The following is a 22,203-nucleotide window of genomic DNA, read 5'->3' as shown; positions in this document are numbered from 1 at the left end:
GTGGAGAAGATTTGTCTGGTTTCTAGTTTAGGGCAGAAACTTGGGATTTTTAGCCAACTAATATAAGTAGATTATTTTGGCCTGATGAGCCTTGGCTTACATGCCTTTGCGTGTCTGCAGGTATGACTGTCCTTTTCTGCTGAGAGGTTGCTGTTGACTTTTAGAAAGTTTTGGCATCAGTCAGGATCCGTCCTGGCAGAGGTGGGCCCTGGTTGTCTTGTCTGATGAGAGGGTCCTGGGCGCCCCTATCCTCGTGGCGGAGAGGCTCGGAAACAGACGCACGGGAGATCTGGAACAGACGTGCCCCTCTCCGCGTCTCTGGGCAAGGGCTGCTCAGACAGTTTGGGTTCAGCTTTTCTGGCGGGCATGTTGTTTTAATATGTTTCACGTGTCACCGTCTTGGCCTCAAATGCGGGTCAGTCCCTGCTTTCACAGCAACACGCGTGACCCGGGGCGGGAGATGCTGGGTAAGGCGATGAGCACGGGGAGCCGGTCGGGTCCTGGGCTGAGGCCCGAGTAAGGGACGAGGGAAGCGACGTCCTGGGGTTGGGGTTGTGTGGTCCAGCTGGCCCTTAGGCTGTGCAGGGAGAGCTGAAGCCCTGTTTGCCGAGAAGCTGAAGGCGCGAGTGTGTGCAGGGCCCAAGGAGGTAAGAGCTCGGGGGAGGCCCGCTCACTGGGAGCAGCAGCCCGCGGGCCAGAGCTCCAGTTCCTCGTGTTAATCGTGAATTCATTAAATGCCCAGTGTGTGGTGGCAGCAGCGGAGACGCCACTGTAGCCTCACTCCCCAGAGCCCTTGGTCAAGAGGAGAAAGGGACCAGCTGATAGGCGGTGCCGAGAAGCCTGGTCTCCAGAGGCAGGGGTCAGGAGGGCCTTGAAGGAGGAGGAGAGCATCGAGCTGGGAGGAGGGATGAAGCGGGGCCTGCTGGGTGCGAACGTGCGAGGCAAGGGGAGTGTGGCCCTTTCGGTGGCCAGAGCCTGCGGCCAGTCCACAGCAGGGGAGGAAGTTGTGGTCAAAGTTGTTCTGTTGAATGAGGTGTAACCTTGTCAGGTTTTGCCTGCTGCCTGAGGGCATCGAGTTGCCATTGAAGGAAGGCTCTCGAAGTGCAGATATGTGGCCGTGTTGGTGGTGGTTTGCGCTGTTGGTGAGCAGAGAGGGGTGCTGGGAGACTAGAGACCACAGGGTGGTGGGGGCAGTGGTGGGGTCCCGGCCAGAGGCCATGGGGCCCAGAATGGGGGGGTAGGGTATGGAGGGCAGGTGGGCCATTTGGGAGGGCCAGGCAGTAGCTCGGGAACAGTGTGTGGGAGAGGAACCCCAGTCCTGGCTTGGGGCTCGGGAGGTAGAGGGGCCATCCTTCACAAGAACCCCACTCGTGGCCGGTAGGGGGAGAAGGCACAGAGACTGAAGCGCCACGGGGCTGAGCGGATACCTGCAGCCCTGGGGGTAGATGAGTCTGTAGATGTAGATGGGTCTGCCTGAAGCTTGAGGATAGGCGGGACCTCAGGGCTGGGGAGGGGGAGGCCGAGGTGAGGCGGTGTGCAGGGGAGACCCCTTCCCCCTTGAGAAGCACAGCAAATAGCAGAGCCAGGCCAGCCGAAGCTTTTGAAGCTTTGATTCTGTGCCCCCAGACGGCCGGATCCCCTCACCTCTGCCATCCTCCACTCTGGAATCCAGGGAATGCAGAGGGAGATGCGGCTTTTAGCTTTCTTTGCTCGCTGGTCCAGCAGGGGTGCGGCAGTGCCAGGCTCTTGCTGGGCTCTGGCCTGGGCGCTGGGGACACAGCGGCTAGGACATGAATCCAGTCCTAGGGCGGATCCCAATTACACACTAGGATTGGGGCGCTGGTGGGAATGTGCAGGGAGCCCAGAGGCGCTCCGACAAGCTGACTTACACAGGCTCGGTGAGCAGGTGACCCCTGGCCAAGTGATAGGAAGTGGGAGGAGGGGCACTTACAGAGCAAGGGACGCTGAGCCCAGCAGCAGCTGCACGCTTGGGTCAGGACCCAGAAGGGGCTGAGGGGCCACCTCGCTGGGCCGGAAGCAGGCAGAATGTGGGGGCTGTGAGGCCCGCGGGGTCTGCACTGGCCTGGCTCCCTGCTGAGAGCAGCACACTGTCTTCGCACTGCTCTAGGCTTGTGTTAAATGTGGTTCCGGTTCCCACTTGGACCGCACCTGGAATCAGCAGGGCTCCAAGGGACAAAAGGTTCTCGTTGATCGATTGTCCGAGTATCCTAGCACCCCTGGACCCTGCTGTCTCTGGGCGCAGGTACTGCTTCTGACAGTGAGGAGAGAGAGAAACTGGGAGCGCCTGGCGGCCTCCTGGAGGCCCTTCTGCCACCGCCCGCACTCCTGCCAGCCCCGGGTGCAGGAGCAGGGGGTGGTCTTGGGTAGGACTGACGCTGAGACACTGGCTAGGGATGGGCCATCTCTAAGCCCTAAGCTCTAAGGATGCACTGAGGTGTCTGTGCTCAGGTCCCCAAGATGACCCAGGACCAAGCAGGTAGCCACCACAGGCAGAGGCTGGAAAAACCAGGCACCATCTTCCAAGAGTCCTCACCCCGTGTACTCACGAGGGTCATGCTTAACCCTCGGGTTGTGACAGCACTTGAGGAATGTTCTCGAATGGGGTTGCATGGTCGGGGCTTGGTCAATGCCCAGGGTGTTGCCTCTGCTTGGCATGCACCAGAATCCCAGAGGACAAGGTGTGTTTCAGCGACAAGCACGTTGTCCATGTAAACACTTTAGGCACAGTGAGCACCTCTTATTAGTTAGGGAGTGTTAGGGGACCCCTCCCCCTGAAATCTAGGTGCCCAGACACCAGCCTCAGACCAAGGTTGCAAGCAGACCTTCCAAGGAAAGCAGCCAAGACTGCCGTGTTGACTTTTCTGTGCAGGGTCCTAATTGGTGAGACATTCTGCTCCAGTAGCTCATCTCCCCTGTCCCAGGTTCCGTGCTGGGCCCCAGGCACGAAATTGCGCTGCCCGTGCAGAATTGACAGCCACAGGGCGAGCCCGGAGTCAGCGGGGGGCAGCTACACGTACAGGCTTACAGAGCTCGGGCAGTGCTGTGAAGGGTGCTGATGGTGGTCCAGCAGGGAACGCAGGACATCAGGACAGTCACATTGAGTTGACCTTTAGTAAGAGGGACACAGGGCCACCGTTAAGAATAGAGGGAAAGGGGCGCCTGGGTGGCTTAGTCATTATGCATCTGTCTCGCCTCAGATCATGATCCCAGGGTTGAGCCCCATATCAGGCTCCTGGTTCAGCTAGAAGCCTGCTTCTCCCTCTCCACTCCCCCTCTTAAGTTCCCTCTCTCGCTGTGTCTCTCTCTCTCTGTCAAATAAATAATTAAAATCTTTAAAAAAAGAAAAAAAAGGAATAGAGGGAAAGAAAGACACTCAGGAAGAAAGCTGGTTCCAGCCCGGGTGCCACAGGGGAAAGAGCTCAGCTGTCCCTGGGACTGGCACGGGGCCGGGTCCTCAGGATGGAGGAGCCCCAGGCGCCGCGGAAGCAAGTGAAGCCGAGGGGTGTGGCCCCGTCCTCCCAGACACCCAGCACTGCTGTCAGGCCCTGTGGCTCAGGGTAGGGATTCGGGGTCTGATTACAAGTGTATGGAGAGGCCCGTAGGATTCCAGCAGGACAATGGCATGTTAGCCGTTAAATGGGTGACAACACGCTACAGCTTGGATAAACCCAGCGGGGAGTGCCCAGTGAAAGAAGCCAGTCACCAGAGGCCACAGGGCGTGAGTCTGGTTGTGTGAACTCTCCGGAGCAGGCAGGTCACAGAGATGACAAGCAGATGAGTGGTTGTTGGGGGCTGGAGGTGGGGAGGGGCAGTGATGGCTAACAGGTACAGGGCCTTCTTTTGGAGTGACGGGAAGATTCTGGAACGGTACAGGTGGTGGTTGTATAACCTCATGTCTGTACTTAATGCCACTGAGTTTTTCAGAAGGGAAAACTAGTACCTTTTGTGTTCCGCGTGTTTTACTGTGAATAGGAGCGGCGCCCCCCAACCCCAGCCGCCAGGGGTCACAGAGCAGGTGGGACAGTAGCGTGGGACGACGATTCTTACACCAAAGAGGCTTCGTGCTCCTTTGTCTTTATGCTTGTGAGGGCTACAGGGTCCTCGTGTTTTGGGGGTTTTCCTGAGAAACTTTTGCTCCCCGCACGGGAGGCACGTGTCCTACGTCTCCCTTTGTTCTCACCCGCAGATGTTGGCTGACGACGCAGAAGCAGGTGCTGAGGACGAGAAGGAAGTGGAGGAACTGAAGAAGCAGGGCATCAACCCCCTGCCCAAGCCACCCCCAGGCGTGGGGCTCCTGCCCACCCCACCTCGGCCCCCCGGCCCCCCGGCCCCAACCTCTCCCAACGGCAGACCCATGCAGGGCGGCCCCCCACCCCCTCCTCCGCCCCCGCCCCCACCCCCTGGGCCCCCCCAGATGCCCATGCCAGTGCACGAGCCGCTGTCCCCCCAGCAGCTGCAGCAGGACATGTACAATAAGAAGATCCCCTCCTTGTTCGAGATCGTGGTGCGGCCCACGGGCCAGCTGGCTGAGAAGCTGGGCGTGAGGTGAGTGCCCTGGGTCCCCCCCATCCCCAGAGTCAGGCTTGGGGGTGGCTCTGGCCTCAGCCAGGCTCCCTTATGCCAGGATCCTGTCACCATGAGCCTGGTCTGGAGCCCTCTGACAGGCTGCGCGGATGCCTCCGTGTCTCCTGGCTAGTGTGGCCACCATTCTTGCTCTGCAGTCTCTCTCATGAGCATCATTTCTTCCTCCTAGGTTCCCTGGACCCGGAGGACCCCCAGGGCCAATGGGCCCTGGGCCCAATATGGGCCCCCCGGGGCCCATGGGGGGCCCAATGCATCCCGACATGCATCCCGACATGCACCCCGACATGCATCCGGACATGCACCCCGACATGCACCCCGACATGCCGATGGGTCCTGGCATGAACCCTGGCCCGCCCATGGGACCCGGTGGCCCCCCAATGATGCCCTATGGTCCTGGAGACTCTCCACACTCTGGAATGATGCCCCCCATCCCGCCATCCCAGAACTTCTATGAGAACTTCTACCAGCAGCAGGAGGGCATGGAGATGGAGCCGGGACTCCTCGGGGATGCAGGTGCGCGGGCAGGGCTCGGGCTGGGAGGCCGTCACGGTGGGCATTGGGGACGTAGTCGGGAAGACCTGGGTTTTTGCTTCCGTCCGAGTCTTTCAGAGCATGAATCCAACTCCATCTCTGTCCCATGAGTGCTTGCACATTTTCAGTGACGGGGGGGTTCACTACCTGTTGGGTTGAATGGAGTCTTGTGATCTTATCGCTGTAATTTATTTAACATTTTACACATTTTGCTGGGTGCGCCTGGAATCGGGACCATGGGAAATCAGAGGGGCGAGTGTGGAGGGCTTTGGGCTCTGAGGCGGAGGCACCCTCTCCAGAGTGGCCTCTTTCCAGATGGCTCTGGGCTTGGGGCTGCTGGTGTTGGCCCTGTGCCTCTGCTTGTTCTGTCCCCGTGACTGACTATCTTTCTTCCATCTTTCCTTCCTAACTTAAACAAGAGAGTGTGTTGGTAATGACTCGTGCCTGCCAGGCAGAGGGGTCGGCCGGCTGTGTCGCGACCTTCAGGGGGCAGGGGTGCGCCCGCTGCTGCCATAGGGCGACCGTGGTCCTTGTCTCAGCCACACTGTAGTTGAGGGAACCAGACCACAACGTGGAAGCTCATTTCAGCATCAGTTGTTCCTCGAGAAAGCCGGGCAGGTGTTTGTGTTAGAGGGTGGGGCCAGACAGATCGGGAGCGTCAGTAGATGGGGACAGTGTGGGGACAGTCAACAGAGGCCTCCGAGGAGGGGAGGAGGCCCAGGTGCAGAGCAGCCGCGTAGCTTAGCGAGGGAAGTCGGGGGAGCCAAGTCTCTGCATGAGACTCAGATGAGGTGGCCTTATGGGGAGAACGCTAGGGAGCAGGCCGAGGCATTTGAGGGTGGCAGGTGGGAGCTGCAGTGGAGTCAGGGAAGATTCTGGGCTGCTGTGGAGTCTTCTGGGCAGAGGTGGCAGCGACGGGGCAGGAAGTGGCAGGGCTGGGCTTCATGGTATGCAGATAGTGCCTGGGGGGCCGGTGGGCCTCCTCGGACACGTGCAATAAGTCAGGAAGGAGCTAGTGCGGCCGGGTCCCTGGCTGGAGGCTCAGGCCATCCTGGTGCCAGGAGTCCTGCCGGAGAGAGCCGGACTGTGGTGGGTGGGGAGCACCCCTGCTTTGGCTGCCCTGTGAAGCAAGAGGCGCCCATCTGACCGCCAGCTGGAGATCTGGAAGGGTGTCGGGGAGGTCAGCGAGCTGCGGCGGCTGGGGGGCGTCAGCGCCAGGAGCAGGAACTTCAGAGAGGGAAGTGCCGTGTTCTGAAGCGAGGAAAGCAGGCGGGGGGCGGGGGCGCTGTGGTTCCCACAGTCCCCTTTGCTGTTCTTAAATTCATATAATAACGTACGTGGAAAAGGGTCTAGATGTGGAGGGGAAGCACGTGCGCAAGCTGGTGACAGCAGGTATCTCTAGAGTAACTCGCTCTAATTCCCGTATCAGGAAATCCACCCTTTTAAAGTGTGTCGCTCGGTGGTGTCTCCTGTGTTCGCAGTCGTCTAGCTTTTGAGGAATTCGCTCAGGGCCACATGTTGTGTGCAGGGGGACCTGGGGCCTTTGTTCCTGGGGCACACCAAGCTCTGTGCTGTGGGGCCGCACAGCGTAGGCTTGCCACCAAGTTTACGTGTAGGCTTGCCACCAAGTTCATGTGTCCCGAAGTTCAGGGGCTAAAAGGAGGTGACCTTTCACTTTCCGCTCTGTATGTTTTGTGGATGAAATATTCACAAATCCTTTGAACCCTTTAAGTTTAACTTAAATTACGGCACTGGCCATGTTAAGACACTCAGGGGGATAGGATAGTGGTGGGCGAGTTGTGCAGTGCAAATATGGAACACTTCCTCACTGCAGAGCATCCTGGGAGGGGGCAGTGCCGAGCAGACCTCGTCTGTCTCAGTCTATCTCAGTGAGCGCGCGCACACGTACACAGGCGCGCGCGCGCACACACACACACTCTCTCTCTCTCTCTCTCTCTCTGCGGGCGGCTCCCCTGCCTGGGCTCTCTTGTGGCTGGAGTTTGTAGAGGTCAGCGGCTGAGGCCAGGCACCTGCCCACTTTCAGGAGTGAAGGCAGACCCTCTGCCTTGTGCTTCCTAGACTCTGTGTGGGAGCAGCACACTGAGGAACAGTGTGTGGAGCTTGGGGACCCAGAAAGGAAGGAGAGGAGGAGGAATCCGCCAGGAGCCTCTGGCTTGACCTGTGGTCTTAGCCACAGTTTGGTTATTTCCTTCTGTTTATAAGTCTTCGTTCACCGTGGTTGAGCTCGTAAGACAAGCTCACTATGAGATGCGGTGTGTTTTTTTCCTGATTATTATAAAGAAACCACAAAGTGAACGCTCTTTGCCAGTAATGAGAAAAGGTCAGAAACTCGTGGGGTCAAAAGTGAAGAATCTGTCCGCCCTCTCTCCCAAATCTCACCCCTGGAGGGACTGTTTCCTGTCTGTCTGCACAGCCTGTTCTTTGCATTTTGTAAACATCTGTGTAACGTTCCGTCCTGTTTTCACTTCATGAGCATTTGCCCGCATCACTAATTGTCCTGTGAACCCCATTTTCAGTGGCTGCATCCTGGGTGGGGACACCCTCGTTGGCCGCTCCGTTCCTTGCTATTGGGCTTTCTGTGGGGACCGTCCTGGGGCGGTGGCGGGGAGGGATGGGCTGCACATCGTCACCCATCACCATTGGGGGTGGTTCACCAATGAGGGGCGCACAGGGGGTTGGTGTTGGTGCCGCAAGGCCCTTCGCGACATGAACCCTCGGTTCTTCCCTGCCACAGAGGACTACGGGCACTACGAAGAGCTGCCGGGGGAGCCTGGGGAGCACCTCTTCCCCGAGCACCCTCTGGAGCCCGACAGCTTCTCTGAGGGAGGGCCCCCAGGCCGGCCGAAGCCGGGCGCCGGTGTCCCCGACTTCCTGCCCTCAGCCCAGAGGGCCCTGTACCTGAGGATCCAGCAGAAGCAGCAGGAGGAGGAGGAGAGAGCGAGGAGGCTGGCTGAGAGCAGCAAGCAGGACCGGGAGAATGAGGAAGGCATGTGTCCTCCCCAGGGGCAGGGGCGTCCCCTGATAGGCACAGGCCCCTCCGGGCCACTGTGCAGTGGAGAGGTGGGGGATGCCTAGGTGGGGTTTTGTGTCGGAAGGGACCCTGTGGCCAGGGAGGACCCCTGCCCAGGGCCATGAAGCCAGGCTGGGGCTGCTGCATTCATTGCCTGTGCGGGAGAAAATTGGAAGTCAGGGCTGCCCTTTGTGTCTTGGGGGTCAGGAGAGGCACTGATCCCATAGAGGAGGGAGGTGGGCTGGTCCCTGGAGGAGACAGCAGGATTTCCAATAGGATTTCCCTTCTGCGCCCTTTCAGAAGAGGCTCAGAGGAGATGCTCACAGCTCCCCTTGCCGTAGACCACGTTCTCAGGAAGTCAGCAGATGACAGTTAGTCGCTGACATAAACCGATAATAATTAGCCGTCACAGCTGGCAGGTCGCTCAGTGCCACACCGCGGAACTGATGGCATCCAGCCCAGTAGGAAATGGGGCTGACGAATGGTGTCTAGAACCAGGAGCCGGAGGCTGCGTGTATGGCTTTTGTAGGAGCCTGGGAGCAGGTGGGGACAGTGGGAAGAGCGGACAGCGCCCTCCCTTGGTGGCTCCAGCTTCACCTGCCTGGAAGGTTTCTGAGTAGGCCCACCAGGCCCTGTCTCTTCCCAGCCGGTGACTGCACTTCCCCGGGACGTGGTAACGTTGCGAGAGCCTGGGGGCCAGTGTCCGTGGGCCCTGAGCGCAGTGAGAGCGGAGTCAGTGGTAGCTGCTCCCAGGTACCCAGGGCTGGGCCTGCCATGCTGGGACCTCAGTCCATAAGGGGGTGAGGACGAGGTGGCAGAGCCCTGGGCTAGGATGCTGAGCCCAGTCCCTGCGCTGCCCCCGATCTCGTGGCACTATCCCCACTTCTGCTTTCTGGTCTGTCAGATGGGCGTGATGATAACATTACCTCCCGGGTGGTCGTGAGGATTACTAAGACAGCACTTAGAGCACTGCTGGCACGTGGGGAAAGGTCTAGAAACATTAGCCAGCGACCTGCCAGGCCCGGCGCTCGGCTCACCTGAGCTCAGTGGCTGTTTGTGGCGGCCCACGGAGGGAGGGGAAACAGGTTCTCAGAGGTAAGAGGCAGAGGAGCCACTCACCCGGAGGTCGAGGAGTGGTGGCCGCTGGTCACTCATGTCCTCCTCCTCTCTGTTCTTTCTTAGGTGACACTGGGAACTGGTACTCCAGTGACGAGGACGAGGGCGGGAGCAGCGTCACTTCCATCCTGAAGACCCTGAGGCAGCAGACGTCTAGCAGACCCCAGGCTTCCGTCGGGGACCTGAGCAACAGTGGGCTGGGGGATCCCCGCCTCCAGAAAGGACACCCCACAGGAGGCCGGCTGGCTGACCCTCGCCTCAGCCGGGACCCCAGACTCACCCGCCATACCGAGGCTTCCAGCGGGTCTGGCCCAGGAGACACAGGGCCCTCTGACCCTCGGCTGGCTCGCTCCCTGCCCACCCCCAAACCTGAAGGCGGCCTTCATTCCAGCCCCGCAGGCCCCAGTGGCACCAAGGGGTCTGGACCACCCCCTACGGAAGAGGAGGAAGGGGAGCGGGCCCTGCGGGAGAAGGCCATGACCATTCCCCTGGATCCTCTCCCGGGGCACCCGCTGCGGGACCCGAGGTCACAGCTGCAGCAGTTCAGTCACATCAAGAAAGATGTGACCCTGAGCAAGCCAAGCTTTGCCCGCACCGTGCTCTGGAACCCCGAGGACCTGATCCCTCTGCCCATCCCCAAACAGGATGCGGTGCCCCCTGTCCCTGCGGCCCTGCAGTCCATGCCCACCCTGGATCCCAGGCTGCACCGTGCCACTGCCACGGGGCCCCCCAACCCCCGACAGCGCCTGGGCACCTCCACAGACCCCGGCGCACCGGGCTCCAACCTGCCTGACTTTGAGCTCCTCTCTCGCATCCTTAAGACGGTCAATGCCACGGGCCCCTCAGCAGCCCCGGGCTCCAGCGATAAGCCCAGTGACCCCCGAGTCCGGAAGGCACCCACTGACCCTCGGCTCCAGAAACCAGCAGACTCTGCTGCCTCCTCCCGGGCTGCTAAGTCTGGTCCCACCGAAGCTTTGTCTCCAGCTGGCAGCCCCAGCGGGGAGTCCTCCCCACCAGCCACCGCCCCCTACGACCCCCGAGTGCTGGCTGCCGGTGGGCTGGGCCAGGGCAGCGGGAGTGGGCAGAGCAGTGTGCTGAGTGGCATCAGCCTCTACGACCCCAGGACTCCCAACGCCGGGGGCAAAACCGCGGAGCCGGTCACTGATGCGGGCGCCCAGCCCAAGGGTCCCGAGGGCAATGGCAGGAGCTCTGCCGCCAAGGCCAAGGAGCCCCCATTCGTCCGCAAGTCCGCCCTGGAACAGCCAGAGTCCGCGAAGCCCGCTGCGGATGGGGGTGCGGCCACGGACAGATACAACAGCTACAACCGGCCCCGGCCCAAGGCCGCTGCGGCCCCCACCGCCACCCCGGGCGGCCCGCCACCAGAGGGCGTCTCGCCCCAGCCCGGCGTGCACAACCTACCTGTGCCCACCCTTTTTGGGACTGTGAAACAGACGCCCAAGACGGGCTCTGGGAGCCCATTTGCCGGCAACAGCCCAGCCCGCGAGGGCGAGCAGGACGCAGGGTCCCTGAAAGATGTTTTTAAAGGCTTTGACCCCACTGCCTCCCCCTTTTGCCAGTAGTGTTAAGCTGGAGTCAAGTGCTCCCTGCACCCCACCCTGCCCAGGGCAATATTGAAGGGCAGCAACCAGAGTTGGGAACTTGGGGAGGGGGGTTCGGGTGTTTTGTTTTGTTTTTTTTCCTTATTTTTTTTCTTTCTCCATGTCTCTCATTTTCTCTCGCTCATTTTCTCTCTCTTTTTCTCTTTCTTAATAGTACTTTCTTTACAACGTATAAATTGTATATAACCATTTTCAGTCCGTTCTGGTCAGTGCTGCGGGGTACCCAGGCTCCCGCCAAGAAAACAACCTCCTGCACGTAAACAGGTGCGAGTCCCCTGGGCCCTGGCCCCAGCTGGCACATCCTCTGGCCTGGCTCGGTTATCAGGGACTCTCTGAAGGCTGGAGCCCCAATCTGGTGGCTGGGCGTCCGGTGGGTTTTCTGGGCGAAGCTTGGCCCCTCCTCCGTCCCCGCCCGCCCCTGAGGACAAAGGGAACCGTAGGTGTCAGAGGCACTGAACGCTGCTTGTCCCCCATGAGCAAGGAGAGATGAAGCCAAGACAGCGAGCAGGCCCAGCGTGGAAGCAGGTCCAGGCGTTTCTAGAACCCCATCCCTTGTGCAGGGCGCAGGCCCTGACCACCTGCTTCAGGGACCGAAGGAGACAATTTGAGAGAAAGGCAGAGAGCCCTCGGAAGCTGCCTGGGCTGGGAGACGCAGAGTCCCACCTGCTCCTGTCTGCTGCGGATCCGCACACCGGCCTCCCCGCCGCCGTCCGTCCAGAGTTCGTCCTCAGACCCACACCCCCCACCCGCATCAGAAGACTCCAGGGTGAGAGATGGACCTGGAGGCGGCAGGGCTGGTGCGGGGCGGCCTGCCCCAAAAACTGCCTCCAGGGGGGCAGGCTCCGCAAACCGCGTGTTTTCTGTCAGTATTAGCTCCTGTCTTGTCCCATCCCGTCGCGGCCACGCCTCTTCCCCTCAGGCTGGGGGTCTTTGTGGTCTTCAGGAGCCAGAGCACCCAGTGTGCCGGCCCCAGCCCCTCGGATAGCTCACGGATCCGTGGCGTGGCCGCTCCCCCCAAGGCTGCCGACAGGGAGCCCCTGGTGGTTCGTTCTTGGCAAAGTGTTAACGCTCCCTGCTTGCTTTGAACCTCCTTGCACCGTGTCTAACTTAGAGTTCGTGGTTTTGGCGTGTTTGGTTTTCTTCCCAGCTGACAGGTATGTGGGTTCAGAGGCGTGTCACAGTGTTGGATTTTGAGGACTTGAAAGGGCAGGAGACTAGCCAGGGCAGGGGGGTCTTGCGGGGCCCTCTCCTGGAGCGAGCACAGCAGGACCCCCGCTTGCAGGTGGAGGGTGTGGAACCAGAAACCTGCATCCCACTCATCTCCTCCGGCTGAGCCGGGATGGGAGCAGACATGCCAGCGCTAGGCTCTCCTACCTGCCCCAGGACCCTGGCTGAGGCCCAGCCCGGGCTCAGGGTCCTTCCCACTTGTGTGGAAGCAATGCCGGCTGTCTCTTGCCTTTTTCTCATCCCATCACCCCACCCGCCTTGCTTAAGGCCCCACCTATTCCTTGTTAATGAGGAGGAAACCTGATGACCCAGCCAAAGGGTTTCCCTTCCCACCTCCTTGTGGTGGGAGGTGAGTGAGGCTCTTAGACCAAACCCCTCCCCCCAGAAAAAGAAAAAACAGTCCTTGAGTTTGGGGCCGGAAGCTAGGGCGGGAGAAGGCAGCCCACAAGGTCAGTGTGCAGTGATCAGGTTGGTTTGGTTTGTCTTTGTCTTTTTGGTTTTTGTTGTTTTTAAACAATCATTAGTGAGATTTTTCTTCAGCCACCCGTGTTAGCCTTGAAGCAAAGGTCTGCAGCCCTGGATGTTTGTAAAAATGAGAGTACACAGTGTGGCTGTGGGTTTTTTTCCTCCCTCCTTTGAAAATTTTCTTTTGTAAAAGCAAAATTAAATACTTTTTTAAAACCGAAATCTGTGGATGAAATAGACGCTGGAGCCCTCCTGTCGGAATATTCAGCCTAAGAACCTCATGGGACTATGAATTCCCCCAAAATTTCCATTTGCCATCAGGCCAAGCTTTTAAAAACAAAATGTTCTCTAACCAGGATTGTAACAAAAGTGTAAATACTACTTCAGAGTTGAGAGTTGATGGTGCAAATATGTATATAGCGTACTGTATTTTTACAATGATCATCGCATGACTGTCCCAGCTCCCTTTTTGTACTCCTTATCTGTCTTCCAGAAATGTCACCTGCCCTTTCTCCTGTGGTCTCTTAATCCAATAATTGTATTACTGCCATTAAAGGATGCAGTTATTTTAAAAATTCCCGCGGTCTTGCCTCTCCATGCTGCCCGCCCCGTCCCTCGCCTCCAGAATGAAAAAACCTGGATCTGCTCTCTCGGTGGCCAGCCCCTGGGTGACATTCATGATGACACCAGGGGATCGGGGCCTCCAAACAGCCTGCGCTTTTCTTAGGGTTGGCACCTGCCTCCCAGAGTTTCCGAGCTCCCACTTCGGGCGGGTGTCAGCACTCAGAGTCACAGGGGTGAGCGCCACGGAAGGGGTTGGTGGTGAACAAGCAGGCCAACCGGGCCGGCTGCCAGGGAGCCCCGACCCCTACAGACCGAACATGGGTGTCTCCTCAAAATTCAGACGTGAACACACCTATGGCCTGCCTCCCCCACCCCCCACGGTGCCACTGTGTTAGGAGGCGAGGCCTCTGGGAGGTGGTGAGGTCTGGGGGGTTGGAGCCCTCCCGCTGGTCGCCGGTTTAAGCTGGTAAGCTCTAAGTTCATGTCAACATTTCAGGATGCGATCTTTGAATTTCTCCCCATTCATCTGTATTGAGTGAGGGCGGTTTCACCTGCAACTCAAAACTCCCAGGAGTCTGGCACCTTAGCCAGAAGGTCAACAGGGCTGTTCCGGGGTGGGTTAAGTTGAAGGGAACTCAAGTCACACGGGTTTGGGCCGACGTTCATACTGCTGGTTGTGCCCTTCTGATTGCGATTTGGCGAGAGCACCTCTGCCTTGCCCTGCCAAGTGCAGAAGCCGGGAAAGCCGGGAAGGAACTGTCCCGGCTTCCTCGTGAGCAAGGCAGCAGCACTTCCTGGAAACCCCTTAGCACACTTCCTTCTGGTCTCGTCCGCCCTCCCTGGTTGGTCGCCGGCAAGGGGGACACTGGAGTCTCACGTTCTGTGCTTGATCAAAGATCCGGCATCCTGAGGCCGAGCACATGAACACCCGCGTGGCTCGCAGTGCCGGGGAGGCACAGGGGTTGAGAGCCGCCGTGGGGACGCAGCCAGCAGCCGTGTGGTGGGCAGCCCTGGGCTCCAGCAGAGGCGACCCACTGGCTGGGGCAGGGACCTGCACCCGGGAGGTTGGCAGGTCCTGGAGAGCCTCAAAGGCGTTGCTACAGACATGGGCAGGGAAGAGCCTGGAGAGTTCGCGCTCAAGTAAGGACCAGACTGGAGGCTAGAACCTTCCTCCCGACAGGGGTGTGGGAAATGGATTGGCTAGGACAAGATGGGGGTGCAGGGAGCTTGGTGGGAAGACCAAGCAAGAGGAGCAGGGGTCTGGGAAACCAGAGGACCCGAGACTCAGGATGTAGATAGGAGTTGGTACAGTGACACGTGAGGGGTGACAGAGATGGGGGGTCGGAGAGCATGTCTGAGCAGCCCAGTGGAGGGCAGCTCCCTTGCTGAGATGGCGCTGGGGAGGACGAGGTGCTCTGGGTGGAGGCTGTGGGGGGCCCCTGCATAGAGTTGGTTGATGACTCGAGGGCTGTGGAGCCCTGAGTGTCACTGCTGGAAAGAAAAACAGAGCCGGAGAACAGAAGGGGCCAGTGAGTGAGGCCAAGAGCCATGTCGAGAACCTTCTACTTTCCAAGATGACTGGGGCTTCGGGATTGGCACCTGTGCCAGTGTCCTCGGTCACCTGACTCAACCCACCGCCCAGGCTCTACAGGTGTGCACGTGTGCCCATACTTGCTTTGTCAGAGGCTTGGCCATCTGCCCATCCGTCTCCACCCACAGAACACAGCCCCGCAAATCCTGCAGCGTGTGTCATCAACCGGAGTTCAATATTCACATTGCTTTTTTTTTTTTATTTTTAAGGTGCAATTCTTGTATCATGAAATGCACAGAACTTCCATGTACACTCATGGGGCTTTGAGAAATGCGTTTGTCTGTGTGCCCCAAACCCCAATGAATACAGAGAAAGTTCCCTCACATTCCCTCTGGATCAGTCCCAGCGCTGAGCCCCAGGACGGGGGACTGCAATTATTTACTTGCTCCCCCTGCTGGGGGACCTTTGGGGCTGCTCTGGATACAGCTGCTGAACACGTTTGCATGAGGCCTCGGTGTGACCATAGGTGTTTATTTCTCGGGTAAATACTTAGGAGTGAGGAATGGATGTTTAGTTTTATAAGAGACTGCCAGACTTCCAAATCGGTTGTACCATTTTTTATTCTCACCAGCGGTGAATGAGAGTTGTGGTTGCTCTATATCCTTGCCAATCTTTCCCATATAGATTTCTAAGATACTAATACTTATCTATTTAATTGAGGTGAAATTCACATAACATAAAATTAAACATTTTTTTAAAACTTTGTAAAGCCTAACTTTTTTTTTTATTTAAGATTTCATTTTATTTGAGAGAGAAAGCATGAGACAGGAGGTCAGAGGGAGAAGCAGACTCCCTATGGAGCTGGGAGCCGGATGCGGGACTCAATCCTGGGACTCCAGGATCATGACCTGAGCCAAAGGCAGTTGCTTAACCAACTGAGCCACCCAGGCGCCCCTAAAAAGATTTTTTTTTGAAGTAGGCTCTGTGCCCAGCATGGAGCCCAATGCAGGGCTTGAACTCACAAACCTGAGATCAAGCCCTGAGCTGATGGGACGCCTGGGTGGCTCAGTCATTAAGCAACTGCCTTCAGCTCAGGTCAAGATCCCGAGGTTCTAGGATTGAGCCCCACATTGGGCTCCCTGCCTGGCGGGAAGTCTGCTTCTCTCTCTCCCACCTGCCCTGCTTGTGTTCCCTCTCTCCCTGTCAAAGAAATAAAATCTTTTAAAAAGTCCTTTTCCTGACCATCGCAGGATCATCCCTTACTCATAAACAATCTTCTACCAGAGATGAGACACAAATATCAAATAATATCGATAGGAACGCTTTACTGGATGTTTGCAAGAGACGCACCCGCGGGAGGTAGGTGAGCTGCTTTTTCTCTCACTGGTGTTTCCCATGTTGTGAGTTTGGTGAGGAACTCTTAATACTATGAAACTTTTTTTTTTTTTTTTGGTTAAGATTTGGAGTCTATCTGTTGTGTTAGTGAGGATGGACAAGGTTCTGCTGCGGAAATTCAAACTCACAAATCTCAGTGGCTCATTCCCGGGGCAGCCAGAAACTCCGCTAGTAGCACGGGCTAAGGAAGGGACCCACGCTCCCTGAGGCTCCGCCCCTGGGACCACTCTGCCATGCGGACAGAAGATGAGGGGCTTGTCCCCAGTCCTTAAATGCTTCTTCTTCGAGGCCATGGAGTTCTCCTCTGTTGTTTTTCATTGGCTAAAGCGAGTCATGCGGCCAGCTGAACTTCCAGGAGGATGGGGAGGTTCTGTTCGGCCGTGGGGTCAGGAGGCGGACAGCTGGGGCTACTTGGAGACCGGCACTAATGTCTCCCGCACCAGCGGTCCCGAGTTCTGCCAGGCGTGCGTCCTGGTCTGCAGGGGCCACGCCACGGGCTGCAGTAGCCAGCTGAGGAAGGCCCCTCTCCACTGTCTGTCACCGCAGGGAGCCCCACTCCCCCAAGGCCTGAAGGGCTGAAATTCACCTCCACCTTTGCATGGAGGCCACGCCCCCATGGCCCGCCCCAGCCAATGAGTGAGTAAAGTGGGCGTGGAGATGCGGTGGCTGGTTGGGTCCGAGCGCTGCAGGCGCAGGGAGAGGAAGGCAATCCAGCGTCTAGGCTTCTAAGGCGCTAATCCCACGTGGTCGAGGCCCCACCCTACTCCTTCCTCACCTCCTTAAACCCCCTCTTCAAATTCAGCCACGCGGAGGGCTAGGGCTTCAGTGTCCGAGTTTGGGGAGGACACAATCCAGTCCATAGCACCCACCCTGGATTCCCGTATCCCCCATATTCAGTCTCATTCAGCCATATCCACAATACATGATTTGGTTTTGTTTAGTTTGTAAAGATTTTATTTATTTATTTGAGATAGAGCGCCAGAGAGAGAGCACAAGCCGGTGCGGAGGGGCAGAGGCCGAGGGAGAACCAGGCTCGTCACTGAGCACAGAACTCCACGCGGGGGCTCGATCCCAGACTCCCAGGGGTCATGACCAGAGCACAAGGCAGACACCCAACCGTCTGAGCCACCCAGGCCCCCACACCCGACGGATGATGTGAAAGGTAAAATCTTTTACACAGTCTTTCTTATTTCTTCTGGCGGTTACTCCGTTTCCCTCTCTTTTTAAAAAATTAATGTTGACATTTAAAAAAAAAATTGTTATTTGAGAGAGGGCTCAAGCAGGGGGAGGGAAAAGCAGGCTCAGCAGGGAGCCCCGGCCTGGCCCGGGCCTGAATCAGATCCCCAGGAACCCGGGGTCATGACCAGAGCCGCAGGTCCACTGAGCCTCCCAGGTGCCCCCGTTTCTCTTAAAATATGTCAGCTTTAGGTGTTTTCGGCCAACTTCTCCCTTCCTTCTTCCTTACTTTCTTCAGGCTGGTCTTGTAACTTTACCTACTGTGACACACTCTGTTCCTCATTCTCTCAACAAACACCACCCACTAGAATGTTCTGCAGGGATGGAAATGGTTTCTCTCCTTGTTGTCTCACAGGGCAGCCTCTGGGCACATGTAGCCACTAAACACTTACACCCGGCCCTGGATTTTACTTTTTCACTAATGTGAATTTAAATTTAAATGAAGGCACATGTGCCCAGCGGCTGCCATCGTGGACAGCGCTGCCCTAAACCCTAGATACAGCCCAGGACTTTCCACTTGTTAAAACGATCACAGTTACAAATCACTCCCTTTCCTTTCCTCTTCAGACCTCCCACCTGCTGTCACCTGTATTCATGCTCAGGCTTGGTAACTGTGTTTGCTGCTATAACAGATTAGCACAAACTTAGGGGCTTAAAAAGAATGGAAATGCATTCTCTTATAATTCCGAAGATCAGGGGCACCTGGGTGGCTCAGTGGGTTAAGGCCTCTGCCTTCAGCTCAGGTCATGATCCCAGGGTCCTGGGATCGAGACCCACATCAGGCTCTCTGCTCGGTGGGGAGCCTGCTTCCCTCTCTCTCTGCCTGCTTCTCTGCCTGCTTCTCTGCCTACTTGTGATCTCTGCCAAATAAATAAATAACATCTTTAAAAAAAATTCTGAAGATCAGAAGTCTGAAATCAAAGTGTCAGCAGGTTGTGCTCTTTCTGGAGGGTTCGGGCAAGAACTCATTTCTTTGCCTTCTCCTCCAGCTTTGAGAATCCTTCTGCAGTGTTCGGCTTGAGGTCCTTTCCTTATGATCCTCTGACCGCTGGCTCCTGTACTCACATCTGCTAATCACTGATTCTCCTGCCTCCCTCTTCGAAAAGTCTCTATAGCCCACACCCTAATTCCTAGAACCCAAGAATGCTATATTGCTTTGCAAAAGGAAATTTGCCAGTGTGGTTAAGGGATGTGAGATGGGGAGATGATCCTGCATTGTCTGGGTGGGCTGGAGGTTGTCACAGGGATGGTCATAAGAAAGGCAGGAGTGGGGCGCCTGGGTGGCTCAGTTGTTAAGCATCTGCCTTCGGCTCAGGTCATGATCCTGGGGTCTTGGGATCGAGCCCCGCATCAGGTTCCCTGCTCACCGGGAAGCCTGCTTCTCTCTTTCCCACCCCCCTGCTTGTGTTCCCTGTCTTGTTGTGTGTCTCTCTCTGTCAAATAAATAAATAAAATTGTAAAAAAGTGAAAAAAAGGCAGGAGATCAGAGTGGTAGGTGGAGAGTTCCGGGTGGTTCTAGAAAGAGATCGCAAGCCAAGGAAAGCAGCCAGCCTTCGGCCCCAGCTTCCCACTGAAACCCCAAAGAACTGAAAGCAGGTAATTTCTATATGCCTGTTCATAGCAGCATTATTTTTTATTAAGGTTTTATTTATTTATTTGTCAGAGTACAAGCAGAGGGAGCAGTGAGCAGAGACAGAGGGAGAAGCAGGCTCCCCACTGAGCAAGGAGTCCGATGCAGAACTCAGTCCTGGAACCCCAGGATCATGACCCAAGCCAAAGGTAGATGCTTAACTGACTGAGCCATACCAGTGTCCCAGCAGCATTATTTATAAGAGGCAAAGAATGGAAATAACCCACAGGTTCATCTACTGATGAATGGGCAAACAATGTACTATATTCCCAGAAGGGAACATTATTCCACTGTAACAAGGAATGAAGCCTGGAACTGTACTGCAACATTAAGGCTTGAAAACATTAAGCTAACGGAAATAAGCCAGACACAGAAAGCTACATTTTGTAGGATTGCATCTCCCTATGAAATGTCCAGAACAAATCCACAGAGACAGAAAAAGATTAGTGGTTACCAGGAGGAAGGGGGTTGCAGGGAGTTTTCTTTTTGGGTGATCAAAATGTTCTACGCTTAGTGATGCCAGTCATGCAATCTTGTGAATATTCTAAAAGCCATTAAATTGTGTACTTCAAAAGGATGGATTTTTATGGTATGTGAATTCCATGTCAATTTTTAAAAAAGAATCACAAGCATTCTTCTATCCCAACAATCATCAAATAGGAAATTAACAGAAAATCAGATAACTTTCCCAAGAGTGATACGAACTATAAGGTATCTAAGAGTTAACCTAGTGAAGAATGCACGAGAACTGTCTGGAGATGTCAAATTTAAAAAAAAAAAAAAGAATCTGAGTCGAGGAGAAGTTTTATTCAAATTTTATTCAAAAAGACCATATTAGAGCATATGACTCTTGATCTTGGGGTGGAAGTCCAAGCCCCATGGTGAGAGTAGCAGTTACTTAAAGATAAAATCTGTAAAAATAAATAGAGAAAGAAAGAAAGACAGACAGACATACCATCACCGTGGGGAGGCTGCTCTGACCTCTGAGGTCTGCAAGTGTGTCCAAATCAAAGAGAAAAGGGCATTGCTTTCCTCTGGCAAGTGGGGTTTGTAGTAGGGGGAGCTGCGTATATGAGGGGAAGGATGTAAGCAACGGGGTTTGACAGGAAATGTGTCCTCCTGTGGTCAGCCGGTCTCAGGAGAAGCTGACCAACGTTTCAGTTGGGAGAAGGGGCTGTTTGGGGCCTGGGGTGGGGAGGGGAGGGAGGGAGCAGTTTGACTCAGAGTTGGTCAGGGCAAGAAAGACAGGTCACCGTGCACACGGGAGCAGAGAGAAAATGCTAGAGTTGTGTGTCAGGGCTTAAAGGGAACCCGAATAAATGCTGGATGGTTGGGTCATGTGACCTGCCTTGTCCTTCCTCTCCAGGCCTAAAATGTCCTGCCACAAAACCTAATCCTTTATCCAGCTCCCCCCACCCCCCACTTTATTGTTGTGACCCCAGTTGGAACAGGGTCTGATATCCGGAGTCAGCTCTTGATAAAAATATGTTCTTTAAAAAATTAAAAAAAAAAGATTTTATTTATTTATTTGACAGATGAGATCGCAAGTAGGCAGAGAGGCAGGCAGAGAGAGAGGGAAGCAGGCTCCCTGCCAAGCAGAGAGCCCCATGTGGGGCTCGATCCCAGGACCCTGAGATCATGACCTGAGCTGAAGGCAGAGGCTTAACCCACTGAGTCACCCAGGCGCCCCCCCCAAAACTTTTTTATAGAGCTGTAATTGACATCTAGCATTGTGTAAGGAAGGTAGAACAAGTTGATTTGGTACATAATTGTGTGTGTATATACACATACATACACACACACACAATTATATATAGTATTCTAATAGGATTACCCCCGGAGCCTTAGCTAACACCTCCATCATGCCACTTAATTGCCATTTCTTTTTTGTAGTGGGTCCCCATATATTCTGTAAAAGGATCCCAATGCCTGGTCGTCCCTCCCATCTGCAGATACACCTGCATTGGTCTGGGGTGTGGCTGGAGCATTAACTGTTTAAGGCTCCCGGACAGTTGTGTATGAGAACGACTGATCAAATCCCAAGTGCAGAGGCAGCCGGCCAACCCTCTGATCTCTCTCTTTTTTTTTTTAATATTTTATTTATTTGACAGAGAGAGAGGTCACAAGTAGGCAGAGAGACAGGCAGAGAGAGAGGGAGAAACAGCCTCCCCGCTTGAGCAGAGAGCCCAATGCGGGGCTCGATCCCAGGACCCTGAGATCATGACCTGCGCCGAAGGCAGAGGCTTAAACCACTGAGCCACTCAGGCGCCCCTGATCTGTCTCTTTAAGGAGGATTTGTTTTCTCTGCCCTGACCCTTGCTGGCGTTCATTTTTCTCTCCCTTCTCATCAGCCTAAACCGTTCCACGAGCCAAGAATGTGAGAAATGTGTCTCAAATATTTTCAGTTCCACTTAATCCCATTTAATGCTTAGGGTTCACTGCCAGTAGCCAGGCTGTTCCAGCCCATTTGAACTCCCTCCCAAGTTTAACCCCCTCCAGAGTTCCCAGTTGGCTTCCCTTTCCATAAAGTCCAGGCTCTTCTCAGTGGGAGTTGAAGGAGCAGGTGAAGAGTGGCCTGGCCCAGCAGGTCTCGGAGCCAAGATTCCAGAGGGTGATGGAAAGCTATGGAAGGGTTTCAGCTGGGGAGAGACATCTTTCGATGCTCATTTAAAATAGCCTCTGGTGTGGCTCAGTGGGTTGTGTTCGACTCTTGATTTTTGGCTCAGGTCATGATCTCAGGGTCGTGGGATCGAGCCCCACGTCGGGCTCCACGTTCAGTGGGGAATCTGTTAGAGATTCTCTCCCTCTGCCCCTCCCCCACTTCTGCACACTGTCTCTCTCTCTCTCTCAAATAAATCTTAAAAAAAAAGAAAATCCTCTGGCTAAGTCTTTTTTTCCACTGAGTAGTCAGCACCACATTCTAAAGATGAACATCAGGTCATGCTACCCTGCAGCTCAAAATCTCCCACTGGCTCTCATCAACACTTAGCATAAAATAGGAAGCCTTCAACATGGCCCCTGAGATACCAACCACCCACCTCAACTGTCTCTTACCGTTTTGTCCCCTCTCCCCTTGCTCCAGCCACACAGGCCCCCTGGCTCTTCCTCCAGCATGTCAAGCACACTCCAGCCTCAGGGCCTTTGCACATGCTCTTTTCACTGCTTGGAGCCCTCCTCCTCCTCATCACCTCGTAGAGGACTCCTTGTCACTCTCATTGCTACTCCGATGTCACATCCTCAAAACTCAGCAGCT

The 22,203-nt window shown here is 55.8% G+C and overlaps 1 protein-coding gene across 11 annotated transcripts in view; it reads left to right on the top strand.

Moving 5' to 3' along the window:
- ZC3H4 (zinc finger CCCH-type containing 4) overlaps positions 1–13,169 on the top strand; it is a 43,791-nt gene extending 30,622 nt beyond the window's left edge. For 10 of the 11 annotated variants that reach the window (XM_045987530.1, XM_045987529.1, XM_045987531.1 and 7 more), the window contains 4 exons: positions 4,208–4,566; positions 4,775–5,118; positions 7,892–8,143; positions 9,350–13,169. In XM_045987530.1, coding sequence (XP_045843486.1) covers positions 4,208–4,566; positions 4,775–5,118; positions 7,892–8,143; positions 9,350–10,863 — 2,469 coding nt within the window. In that variant the 3' untranslated portion in view covers positions 10,864–13,169. The remainder of the gene's footprint in view (positions 1–4,207; positions 4,567–4,774; positions 5,119–7,891; positions 8,144–9,349) is intronic. The other variant, XM_045987539.1, reaches the window with a different exon arrangement.
- The last annotated feature ends 9,034 nt before the right edge of the window (positions 13,170–22,203 follow it).

Source organism: Meles meles, chromosome 19 (assembly GCF_922984935.1).
Source record: "Meles meles chromosome 19, mMelMel3.1 paternal haplotype, whole genome shotgun sequence".
Classification (NCBI taxonomy): Eukaryota; Metazoa; Chordata; class Mammalia; order Carnivora; family Mustelidae; genus Meles; species Meles meles.
Note: the sequence above shows the minus strand (reverse complement) of the source record. Positions and strands in the feature narration are given on the sequence as shown.